The following is a 13,702-nucleotide window of genomic DNA, read 5'->3' as shown; positions in this document are numbered from 1 at the left end:
ATTCCATGGTTTTGTGCCTCTGGTTCTAGACAAACATTAAGGTATGTGAGGTTTTACTCAACAGCTGAAATAACTTTGGTAAAGAAGAACTGTGCTGTGACGAGCTGACCAACCAGTTTAGAAATACAGCCTCGAATGGGAGCTCCACCCATTTGAAAAGTGTTCACTCAACATAGCAAATAAAGTTGGGTTCAACCTCAAAATAGACAACACTTCCTTTCATGATATCCTAAAATTCCGCCCATTGGAAATACTATAGTAGTTCTTCCTTCCAGGCAGCTTTGCCCTGCAGTAGCCTTGTTTGGAATGTCCTGGTTACTGTACTTCTCTTACTATGTTTTATTGGATATCCTGTTTGGTTGTTGTGGCCCTCTTGATCTGATCCAAACACGGTGCAGTTCTGTGGAATAGATGGTTTCCTGCCCAGGGCTGAAAATGGACGCTAGGAAAATTATTGGGATCCGTTTGCCCGCATTGCATTCAGTATGAACATTTTATGTTGAGCAACTGGCCTAGTACACACCACTAACTTTACTTGCACACAATCTATATCTGTCCTCAGTACTCCACAGGCTGTGTATAATTTAGACTGCCAGAGAACTTTCTCACCAGTTGAAAGTATAAACTACCAAACGAAACGCCCAGTGTCATTGCTTGGCACTGCCGTTCAGTAACTATATTCACACGGAGTGTTTTATTTTTACCTTTAAAAAATAGTCATGAAGGCCTTGCAGTTTCAGGGGATTCTTGTGTTCAACATAACTGTGGAAATGTGTTGTAGCCCATCCTTACTTAAGATAATGTAATCAATTCTTTAACCCAATTGATGGTTTGCACTGGTTCCATAGACTGATAACTCTATATTACAGGGCCAAACCAGCCCCGAGTGATTGTTTTGCCCCACCCAACGTGTTTTGCAAAATAAAAATGGGACTTTTGTTTTTGGTCAAAGACTAAAATCACCAGGATTTTAGCCAAAAAATCTGTTTCATTTAGTAATATCTGACTGACCCAAATACAAACGATCATTATGTGTAGATTTGGTCTAGACCATCCAAGTTTGGTGATGGAGTGCATTAAAATAATAGCCAATTTGTAGAATAATACCTAAATATGCAAAGGATATTGCATATTTCTACCTTAGTGTACCTCATTTTGGGATGCATCACCATGAAGAGAATGACATTCATATCCATAATTATACATTTCTGTGTAGTATGTTACCATGTGTAAATCCCCTTCCTGTAGTTCAATAACCAAAATAGATTTATTTTCAAACTCACTGTGGCATGTCAAAGCTGACACCCCAGACATCTTTGAATCTTAATTTGGAGCATACAAACTGAGTGAGATTTTACTGAAATTCTGTTACCAAACTTCACATATTCAGTGTACATATATTAAGTGAAAAATCTGAGATGTCGGGGCAATTCCACAGTAACGGAAAAGTAATCTATAAAAGGTTTCTAAATGGTCTACTCATGAGGTTTTGCCGTCATGCTTTTGCATCATTTACAATTCATGTAGGCCTACCTGCAGTGAGTACTCCATTCATCTTGTATCCATCCCCATTTCCAAAGAGCTCCTCTTGTCCGGTTACCAAAGACTGCTCCGCCTAACATATTCAAATTATTCAGTCATGTAACACCACATCAACAGTAGGCCTAGGCTATATCTTGCTTATTGAGAACGTGCCTCACAGATGCAATACAATTTACGGGAGCCTAGTATTTTCTTTTAGTTGAGGTGCGTTAAGATTTGCCATTGTGTTAAATTTGTTGAAGTTCCAGTGTAGTCAAACATGACTTTCCTGTGTTTTTATATATATATTTCCACACTGAGGTTTCGAGAAGTACTGTGAAATTGTGATAACCCTGGGCACAATGTCTAGTCCGCTTTGGCTCAGCATAATTTCATTGAAATTACGTGGAAACAATGTTCATTCAACCAGTGTGTGTGCACAGTGGGAAAGCCCTTTTTAATGTGTGTTTCTGTTTGAATAGACTGCCTGAAATTTCTGCCTGTTTTGGCCAGCCTGGTGACATCACTGGTAAATGAGTTAATAGACCAATAAGAAAGTTCTAAACCTCTCTGCCAATAACGGCTAATTTTCAGTTTTGCCTTCCACTCCCAGACAGTCATAGCAAAATTCTTGCTTGAGAAATTGCTCTTTGCTAAGAAGGTCTTTTACTTAATTTTTTTAATAAAAAAATCACAGTAAGATACTTCATTGTTACCCAGGAAGGATTTGATATTGAGATAAAACTGCTGCATTGGACCTTTTAAAATGGAGGCCTTTACTTCCTATTCCACAAATATTAGAAGTATCCTAGATGTTGACAAGAAAACAGTCTCAAAGGACACCTAAGGCTTCAATTGCACAATATGTTCAGCACAGCAAATGTGGATTTAGAGTCTGGATGTGAAAACCAGATGGCTCTCTACTGACTCTGCTGAAGAGTGTGTGTGTGAAAGTTATAATCAAGGTGTTGTCTGTCTCATAAACCTTGCTAGTTGCTATCCTCTAATTCTTGATTGCATAACATGGGTGACTCCTCACATCTGACTTTGAAATGGGGGATATCCAGTACAAAAACAATACTCAAACCTGGCTGTGTCCTTATATGGAATTGGCAGACTCATGTTTAAATTCCCTATAACTGCCTGTCTTCAAATGCTTTTCCATCTTCTAAGTAATGGTTTGTTTATCTATCATTTAATGCTGCTCCTTTCCACTCTCTCTTTCTCTCTCTCTCTCTCTCTCTCTTTCTCTCTCTCTCTTCCTTTCTCTTTCTCTCTTTCAACTCCCCCTGAGAAAGTTAAAACATGAAATGGCGGACGTCATCGCTGTTGGCCAGTATTGGAGGCAGCCCAAGGTCAGTCCGTTAGCCCAGCTGAAACCTGCTGCCCCATTGAGTAGTTTGTGACGGGTTGGTCACGTGGTCAGACCCTGGGAGGTTATGGTCCATAGGCTAACTGTGACAACCCCAGGTGGCATATTTCCCCCCCAGAATGCAGTTGTTCATAACTACAACTAGTATGATTCCCTTTGGTCTAGTCTATACAGATCCCCACAGTCAATCTCTTTTATCCTGTAGTCTAAATCAACTGTGGGTGGTGTTTGTTGTAAATGTACGTCTCTTTGTGTTGTTGGTGGTTTTTGTCAGTCACACATTGTCCACCTAGGTAATAATGCCTCTATCTTTTGAAGCTTTATTCATCTGTGAAGCAGCGATTTGGAACATTTCCTCAGAGTATGACAGAGGAAATTAATAGGCAGTATCAGATGGGAGAGTAATAGTAAAAACGGCTGTTGTCCAGAGAAATCAGACTCATTAGATCAGATTCCTCTCTGCCTTGCTCTGCTCTCATGTGTTGAAGTCAACGACTGTGCTGCTTTTGTCGCCTGACGAACGCTGTGGAATTTTTCAACTGGCCGATTTCACACCAGCGGGAGCGGAAAATATTTTTGGCATCTCCAATTTGTTCTTACATATAAACTTCATTGGGCGGAAGGATGTTTGACATGATTTTTACATTTCTATCACTTTTGTTTTTTGGTGACAATCATGACGAGTGAAGCCATTTTAGGCCCTTTTTAGACCTATACATGTCTCCTGTAAGACCCTATGATCTGTCAACCGTACATGATACAGACATCTTGGTGTCAATATACTCCTTACAGTGTTCTCTCAAATATGCAGTATGTGTAGATTCGGATTTTCTTTTTTTAATTCAACATTAATATCCAGGAAAGCCAGGTTTTCAAAAGCTGGGCCTAAAATAGTGTATAGGAGATCATACAAAATATTTTGTTTTGACTTATGTGAATGTTAAAAATATTTGTTGGTCAAATTGAGAAATTGTGAGCAAACTCAACAAAAAACTGTATGAAGCCAAGATCAATGATAGGAAGAATGATGGGGAAAACTTGAGTAGTTATTCATGACAAACCTCCTAGCATTGACAGCTTAGATGGAAAGCTACTAAGGATGGTAGCGGACTTTATAGCCACTCCTATATGTCATATTTTTTTGTGCCTCGGGGAAAGTGTTTGTCCTCAGGCCTGGAGGGAAGCCAAAGTCATTCTACTACCCAAGAATGGTAAAGTGGCCTTTACTGGTTCTAACAGCTGATTATTCAACACTATATGCGTCATCAACCACAGCTAGTGAACTCACTGCAACCCTAAACAAAAAGTTGCAGTCAGTTTTAGAATGGGTGGCCAGTTATAAACTGGTTCTGAACATCACTAAAACTAAGAGCATTGGATTTGGTACAAATCATTCCTTAAGTTCTAGACCCCAGCTGACTCTGGTAATAAAAGGTGTGACTGTTGAGGAGACTAAATTACTTAACGTTACCTTAGATTGTAAACTGTCATGGTCAAAACGTATTGATTCGATGGGGCGAGGTCTGTCCATGATAAAGATGTTATGCTTTTTTTAACACCACACTCCACAAAGCAAGTCCTGCAGACTAGTTTTATCTTAATTATTATCCAGTCATATGGTCAAGTGCTGCAAAGATGAACCTAGTTAAGCTGCAGCTGGCCTAGAACCGAGCGGCACGTTTTATATATTTTCTTATTGTAATAAGAGGGCTAATATCAAAATATGCATGTCAGTCTCTCTTGGCTAAGAGTTGTGGAACGACTGACTGTCACTTGTTTCTTATAAGAAATGTTGGAAATTCCAAATTGTTTACGTAGTCAATTTACACACAGCACTGACACACTTACCCCACCAGACATGCCACCAAGGGTCTTTTCACAGTCCCAGGTTCAGAACAAATCCATATAAACGTACAGTATTATACAGAGCCATGATTGAATGGAACTCCCATCTCATGTAGCACAATAATGTGACCTACTTTTTGTGTGTATGTACTGACATGTACAGTGCATTCGGAAACTATTCAGACCACTTTACTTTTTCCACATGTTATGTTACAGCCTTGTTCTAAAATTGAGGGGGAAAAAAACAATTTAATCAATCTACTGTACACAATACCCCATAATGAAGAAGCAAAAACAGGTTTAGATGTTTTTGTAAATGTGATATTAATACAAGTATTGAAACCCTTTACTCAGTACTTTGAAGCACCTTTGACAGCAATTACAGCCTCAAGTCTTCTTGGGTATGACACAAGCTTGGCACACCTGTATTTGGGGAGTTTCTCCCATTCTTCTCTGCAGATCCTCTCAAGCTCTCAGGTTGGATGGGGAGTGTTGCTGCACAACTATTTTCAGGTCTCTCCAGAGATATTCTGGCTGGGCCACTCAAGGACATTCAGAGACTTGTCCCAAAGCCAATCCTGCGTTGTATTGGCTGTGTGCTTGGTTGTTTTCCTGTTGGAAGAATGAACCTAAGCCCCTAGTCTGAGGTCCTGAGTGCTCTGGAGCAGGTTTTCATCAAGGAGCTCTTGTACTTTGCTCTGTTCATCTTTCCCTCGATCCTGACTAGCCTCCCAGTCCCTGCCGCTGAAAAACATCCCCACAGCGTGATGCTGCCACCACCGTGCTTCACCGACGGAATGGTGCCAGGTTTCCTCCAGGTGTGACGCTTTGCATTCAGGCTAGTTCAATCTTGGTTTCATCAGACCAGAGAATCTTGTTTTTCATGCTCTGAGAGACTTTAGGTGCCTTTTGATGAACTCCATGCGGGCTGTCATGTGCCTTTTACTGAGGCGTGGCTTCTGTCTGGCCGCTCTACCATAAAGGCCTGATTGGTGGAGTGCTGCAGAGATGGATGTCCTTCTGGAAGGTTCTCCCATCTTCAGAGAAACTCTGGCGCTTTGTCAGACCATCAGGTTCTTGGTCACCTCATTGACCAAGGCCCTTCTCCCTCGATTGCTCAGTTTGGCCAGCTCTAGGAAGAGTCTTGGTGGTTCCAAACTTCTTCCATTTAAGAATGATGTAGCGTGCACATGCACGCTACATGTTTTAAAATGTATGTAAATTGTAAAGCCTTTTGTCTGTAATGTCTTTTGTTATGTGTCGAACCCCAGTAAGACTAGCTGTTGCTAATGGGGATCCTATGAAATCAAATTTAAAAGTATATCTCAACTAACCTGGTTTTTAAAAACAAATTTGCTTAACTTCCAGAGTGGCCTCTCTGGTACTTTTTAATGATATGACTAGAGGTCAACCAACTAATCGGAATGGCCTTTTATTTTTTTTCCCCCCAAGTTTTCATAACAATCGGTATTTTTGGACACCGATTGTGGACGACTTAATTTTTTTTTACACCTTTAACTAGGCAAGTCAGTTAAGAACACATTCTTATTTTCAATGACGGCCTAGGAATGGTAGGTTAACTGCCTTGTTCAGGGGCAGAATGACAGATTTTTACCTTGTCAGCTCGGGGATTCGTTTTTGCAACCTTCCGTTTATTAGTCCAACGCTCTAACCACCTGCCTTACATTGCACTCCATGAGGAGCCTGCGTGGCAGGCTGACTACCTGTTACGCAAGGGCAGCAACAAGCCAAGGTAAGTTGTTAGTTAGCATTAAACTTACCTTATAAAAAAACAATCAATCTTAACATAATCACTAGTTAACTACACATGGTTGATATTACTAGTTTATCTAGCGTGTCCTGCGTTGTAGAGGTCGACCGACTATGATTTTTCAATGCCGATACCGATTTATTGGAGGACCAAAAAAGCATTTAAATAATTTATTTATATATGATAATTACAACAATACTGAATGAACACTTATTTTAACTTAATATAATACATCAATAAAATCAATTTAGCCTCAAATAAATAATGAAACATGTTAAATTTGGTTTAAATAATGCAAAAACAAAGTGTTGGAGAAAAGTAAAAGTGCAATATGTGCCATGTAAAAAAGCTAAGGTTTAATTTCCTTGCTCAGAACATGGGAATATATGAAAGCTGGTTCCTTTTAACATGAGTCTTCAATATTCCCAGGTAAGTTTTAGGTTGTAGTTATTATAGGACTATTTCTCTCTACGATTTGTATTTTCTATACCTTTGACTATTGGATGTTCTTATAGGCAGTTTAGTATTGCCAGTGTAACAGTATAGCTTCCATCCCTCTCCTCGCTCCTACCTGGGCTTGAACCAGGAACACATCGACAACAGCCACACTCGAAGCAGCGTTACCCATGCAGAGGAGGGGAAACAACTACTCCAAGTCTCAGAGCGAGTGACGTTTGAAATGCTATTAGCGCACCCCGCTAACTAGCTAGCCATTTCACATCGGTTACACCAGCCTAATCTTGGGAGTTGACAGGCTTGAAGGGGTGGGTATAATTTGTGGAACGTTCCAACAGGAATATGTTCCAAAAAATGTAAAGTAAAAGGTTGCCAACCAACAACGCATATAAAGTAGCAACGCATACAAACCTAGCTGCCGAATAGGCATCAACTCACCACGTAGCTTATTCTTAATGTTTGTCCATAGGCAACCAGAGTGAGGACAGACATTTTTTGGAATAAACGTGATGAGTGAAAAACGCAATGAAATAGACCACTCCCTATCCGGTATCTTATTCTGCAGCTATACAACTTTGTATGCGTTGTTTTTTTTTTGGCAACCTTGTTATTTACGAAGTTTTTGGAATAGATTCCTGTTGGAACGTTCCACAAATTATACCCACCCGGTTTGAAGTCATAAACGGCTTGAAACACAGCGAAGAGCTGCTGGCAAAACGCACGAAAGTGCTGTCTGAATGAATGCTTACGAGTTATGTCATAATTCCGTAAAATTCTGGCAAATTAGTTCGCAACGAGCCAGGCGGCCCAAACTGTTGCATATACCCCGACTCTGCGTGCAATGAAAGCTAGAGATGTGACACAATTTCATGTTAGCAGGCAATATTAACTAAATATGCAGGTTTAAACATACATGTACTTGTTTATTGATTTTAAAGAAAGACATTGATGTTTATGGTTAGGTACATTGGTGCAACGACAGTGCTTTTTTTTGCAAATGCGCTTGTTAAATCAACACCCGTTTGGCGAAATAGGCTATGATTCAATGATAACTTAACAGGCACCGCATCGATTATATGCAACGCAGGACACGTTAGATAAACTAGTAATATCATCAACCATGTGTAGTTAACTAGTGATTATGATTAGTGATTGCTAGTTTTTTTTATAAGGTAAGTTTAATGCTCGCTAGCAACTTACCTTGGCTTCTTGCTGCCCTTGCGTAACAGGTAGTCAGCCTGCCATCCTCGTGCGTTGGATTGGATTAGTAACCGGAAGGTTGCAAAAACGAATTCCCCCCCCCCCCCGAACAAGGCAGTTAACCCCCGTTCCTAGGCCGTCATTGAAAATAAGAATGTGTTCTTAATCTGACTTGCCTAGTTAAATAAAGGGGTAAAAAATATATATCTGCAAATCGGTGGCCAAAAATACCGATTTACCGATTTGTTATGAAACTTAATCGGCCATTCCGATTAATCGGTCGACCTCTACTGCGTTGCATATAATTGATGCAGTGCCTGTTAATTTCTCATCGAATCACAGCATACTTCGCCAAACGGGTGACGATTTAACAAGTGCATTTGCGAAAAAAGCACTGTCGTTGCACCAATGTACCTAACCATAAACATCCATGCCTTTCTTTAAAATCAATAAACAAGTACATATATTTTTAAACCTGTATTTAGTTAATATTGCCTGCTAACATGAATTTCTTAACTAGGGAAATTGTGTCACTTCTCTTGCGTTCTGTGCAAGCAGTCAGGGTATATGCAGCAGTTTGGGCCGCCTGGCTCGTTGCAAACTGACGTCCATTTATTCCTAACAAAGACCGTAATTCATTTGCCAGAATTGTACATAACATTGACGGTTGTACAATGTAACAGCAATATTTAGACTTATGGATGCCATCCGTTAGATAAAATACGGATCGGTTCCGTATTTCACTGAAACGATAAACGTTTTTTTTCTCAAAATGATAGTTTCCGGATTCGACCATATTAATGACCAAAGGCTCGTATTTCTGTGTGTTATGTTATGATTTGATCGAGCAGTCTGAGCGACGGTAAGCAGCAGCAGGCTCGTAGGCATTCATTCAAACAGCACTTTCGTGCGTTTGCCAGCAGCTCTTCGCTATGCTTCAAGCATTGAGCTGTTTATGACTTCAAGCCTATCAACTCCTGAGATTAGGCTGGTGTAACCAATGTGAAATGGCTGGCTAGTTAGCGGGGTGCGCGCTAATAGCGTTTCAAACGTCACTCGCTCTGAGATTGGAGTAGTTGTTCCCCTTGCTCTGCAAGGGCCGCGGCTTTTGTGGAGCAATGGGTAACAACGCTTTGAGGGTGGCTGTCTGTGTTCCTGGTTCGAGCCCAGGTAGGGGAGAGGAACGGAAGCTATGCTTACACTGGCAATACTAAAGTGCCTATAAGAACATCCAATAGTCTAAGGTATATGAAATACAGATGGTATAAAGAGAAAGTCCTATAATAGCTTCTTACCTGGGAATATTGAAGACTCATGTTAAAAGGAACCACCAGCTTTCATATGTTCTGAGCAAGGAACTTAAACGTTAGCTTTTTTACGTGGCACATATTGTGCTTTTACTTTATTCTCCAACACTTTGTTTTTGCATTATTTAAACCAAATTGAACATGTTTCATTATTTGAGGCTAAATTGATTTTATTGGTGTTAAAATAAGTGTTCATTCAGTATTGTTGTAATTGTCATTATTACAAAAAATAAATATAATCGGTGTTGGCTTTTTTTGGTCCTCCAATCGCTATCGGTGTTGAAAAATCATAATCGGTCGACTTCTAGATATGACCCATTTTATACATAGAAATTGACATTGGTAATTAACCACCCACAGTTTTACTTTAGGATTACACATTCAGCAAAGGGAGTTCCCTTTGAATCACTTTCCCATTCACTGTGTTGGTGGTGCTCATAAAATGTGTCAAATTTAGAATTGGCGGAGAGCCTACTCTGGAAGTGTTTTACTTGTAGAGTATATTGTTCCAAACAATATTTCTTAATGTTCAAAACGGGTAGTATGAGATATCGATATCTTTAATGTTGAATAAATGTATTTCAGTCAAGACATACTGTATATTTTAGCGCAGTATAATGACACCAAGATGTTGCCTGTATCATGTACAGTTCATGGATTATATGGTCTTACAGGAGGCTTGAATTGGTTTAAAAAGGGTCCATAATGGCCACTTTCATGATAAAAAGATTGTTAAACATCCTTCCTCCCAATAACGTTCCTCTGTGAGAATTGCCTGTAAAATATTTTCTGTTCCCTTCTGGTGTGGAATCGCTAACTAATAATATTGTAGCTTCAGTTGAGAAACAGAAAGGACTTAAGTTCAGTTTCTCAGACAGACAGACAATGTGTTGTCTAGTAGTAACTTTAGCTAGTTTGGAGTGAGCCTTTTCTGTTGTGCTGTTTTGCTATTAGCATTCCCAAAGGAACGAGGAAGCCTTAATGCATGTTTATAAATGTAAAGGGGTTTTAAAGTTGTTGAAATAAACAAATCAAACTATTGTAACCAAATGCTTGTTGTGACCTCAAGCTCTGTCTGGAGTTCTGCATATGATATTCTTACAAAATAACTTGCGTAATGACGTTGCCATGTCTGTTTTCAGAATGTTTATTGAAAATATCAGATTCAAATCATCCAGGCTGCATCACATCCAGCCGTGATTGAGAGCCCCATAGGGCAGCACACAGCGTCAGCCAGGGTAGCCCGTTATTGTAAATAAGAATGTTCTTAACTGACTTGCCTAGTTAAATAAAAATAGGTATGAAGTGAAGAAAATTCTGGTGTTTATACAATCACCTGTTAACAAGTAAGTCATTCTAATGTTCTTTATTTTATTCTTGAATTTATTCAGCTTAAAATAACATTTTACTGAAGCGAGTTACAGTTCTAAACTTCTCTTTTCTCTATACCTCTTCTCCATTTCTCCCAAAACTTTTCTCTTTGTGATGGTCGCAAAGACTTAATTCTAAATCTTTTTTCTGCTTTTGATATCTGTAAGAAAAAATAAATAAAATTACAACCTCAAAAGTAGGCCTAATACTCAATTAGGATCAGGGGTGAAAGATTTCATTTCTTCCCATTATGGGGACCTCCTATGTGTGCGCACACTTATTTTTTATTTTTTTTATGGCCCTAATCATAGAATTACACAACAAATCCCTAATGACTTAATAGGATGTCTATGGGCCTAATAGTAAGATTTGTCTTAACTTTTAATGTACTAGCATATTTTTTTGTTGCATTAACACAACCAGTCATGATGTTATCTGATTGTCAAACAATTACTTCAAAAGGCTGTACTGTAGGCTACCTGTGCCATTACTCAGGGATGGCGCAAAGTTGGCCGTTGCGGAAATAAACTAGTTTTAACCCCAATTTACAGTGCATTCGGAAAGTGTTAAGTTACAGCTTTATTCTAAAATGGATTCAATAAAAATCCCTCAATCTACACACAATATCCCATAATGAAGGGAAAACGGGTTTAGATTTTTCAAATGTTTTAAAAATATAGAAACAAACCTAATTTACATAACTATTCAGACCCTTAGCTATGAGACCACAAAAATTGAGCTCTGGTGCATCCTGTTTCCATTGCTTATCCTACAACTTGGAGTCAACCTGTGGTAAATTCAATTGATTGGACATTATTTGGAAAGGTGTGCGCACACCTGTCTATATAAGGTCCAGTTGACAGTGCATGTCAGAGCAAAAACCAAGTCATGAGGTTGAAGGAATTGTCCGTAGAGCTCAGACAGGATTGTGGATTGCCAAAAGGTACCTAAAGGACTCTTAGACAACCAGAAACAAAATTCTCTGGTCTGATGAAACCAAGACTGAACGCCAAGCGTCACGTCTGGAGGAAACCAGGCACTGCTCATCAACTGGCCAATACCATCCCTACGGTGAAGCATGGTGGGGGCAGCGTCATGCTGTGGGAATGTTTTTCAGCGGCAGGGACTGAGACTGGTCAGGATCGAGCGAAAGATGAATGGAGCAAAGTACAGGGAAATCCTTGACAAAGCATTCTGGAGCAAGTTAGGACCTCAGACTGGGGTGAAGGTTCACCTTCCAACAGGACAACGACCTTAAGCACACAGTCAAGACATTGCAGGAGGTGCTTCGGGACAAGTCTGAATGTTCTTGAGTGGCCCAGCCAGAGCCTGGACTTGACCCTGATCGAATATCTCTGGAGAGACCTGAAAATAGCTGTGCAGCGAAGCTCCCCATTCCACCTGACAGAGCTTGAGAGGATCTGCTGAGAAGAATGGGACAAACTCCCCAAATACAGGTGTGCCAAGCTTGTAGTGTAATACCCAAGAAGACTCGAGGCTGTAATCGCTGCCAATGGCGCTTCAACAAAGTACTGAGTAAAGGATCTGAATACTTATGTAAATGTGATAACCCTAACTCTTTGTCATTATGGGGTATTGTGTGTAGAAAAACTGTTTAATCCATTTTAGATTATGGCTAACGTAACAATGTGGAAAAGGTGACGGAGTCTGAATGCACTGTAGATATTTTTCTGCTCATAATTACTGACATTTAGTAGGCTATTTATTAATCAACTTGGCTATAATTATAGGTTCTCTTGTCATTACTTGATGGTTGTCTAGAATACTAAATAAAGCCTTGCTCACCAGAATGCCATAAATCGATTGTTGATGACGCATGGATCAATCTAGTTGACATCGGTGAAGTTCTCTTTTTAATATTTCGGCTTCTTTCACAGAGCAAGGACATTTGGTGACCAGGTAGATTTCCAAATGAGTTTGACCGGGTTTAAGGAAATGAAAAGCTGTGGAAATGGATCCAACGCGTTTCTGATAGTATTTCAGTTAGTCTAGGATGCATTTTTTTTGTGTGTGTGGCTGACAATGAAATGCTGTCAGCTTTTGTAGCTGAATGAAATTGCATGTTTATTCTACACAAAAGGTCCTTACGCGCACATTCGCATTCTCTCAAGATGCTGAAATAATTAATATTTCTCCACACCTGTTAGCGAGACAATTTAACATTTGGTCTATATTTTACTGCAAGGAACACTTAATTCTGCAGCGGTTAATAGCATAATAGGCTACATGTAAGGCCGACATTGTGTCCAGACTTCAGTTACTATTCCAACTATTAGGCTACTCCATTCTAAAATAATTACGGCATCATACAGTGTATTTTGATAAATGCAGAAAGACATTACTTACAAAACACCAAAAAGTGTTATGAATTACATTTTGTTTTGTCGTCATTCATTAGGCCTACCCAAGTCTTGTAACCTGAATTGATGCGTATACTGCTGTCCGTGCGCGTCTCGGCAATGGCAAAATTTGTTTTATCATTGAACCACACCACATTTTAGCGTCTCTTTGCTCATTTTTCATGCGACTGACATCGTACAGTACTCCCTACCGGACCGTTCCGACTTACTAACACCGCTGATTAGGACAATATGTTAAACTATCAAGCTTTTATGTTTTCTGTTTACTTTCTGCGTCTCTCTCAGGACATCTCTTTTCTCAGCATTTCTCTCCCTGTATCTCTGTTTTCTCTGCACTCCACATCTCGTCTTAAGCAGACATACTTTTCTTTTTGCCTGTTAGCTAACAATGTACCCAGGATCTTGATTTGTACTAACAAAAATATTAACGCAACATTTAAAGTGTTGGTCCCATGTTGCATGAACTGAAATGAATAGA

General features: G+C 39.6%; 1 protein-coding gene across 9 annotated transcripts in view; it reads left to right on the top strand.

Annotated features, from left to right (window-relative positions):
- Positions 1-13,702, top strand: part of cb055 (CB055 protein) — a 42,772-nt gene that overhangs the window by 8,001 nt on the left and 21,069 nt on the right. For 4 of the 9 annotated variants that reach the window (XM_014200029.2, XM_014200020.2, XM_014200024.2 and 1 more), the window contains one exon: positions 2,820-2,876. In XM_014200029.2, coding sequence (XP_014055504.2) covers positions 2,827-2,876 — 50 coding nt within the window. In that variant the 5' untranslated portion in view covers positions 2,820-2,826. 9 annotated transcript variants of the gene reach the window in all.

The sequence above is a fragment of the Salmo salar genome, chromosome ssa05 (assembly GCF_905237065.1).
Source record: "Salmo salar chromosome ssa05, Ssal_v3.1, whole genome shotgun sequence".
Lineage (NCBI taxonomy): Eukaryota > Metazoa > Chordata > Actinopteri > Salmoniformes > Salmonidae > Salmo > Salmo salar.
Note: the sequence above shows the minus strand (reverse complement) of the source record. Positions and strands in the feature narration are given on the sequence as shown.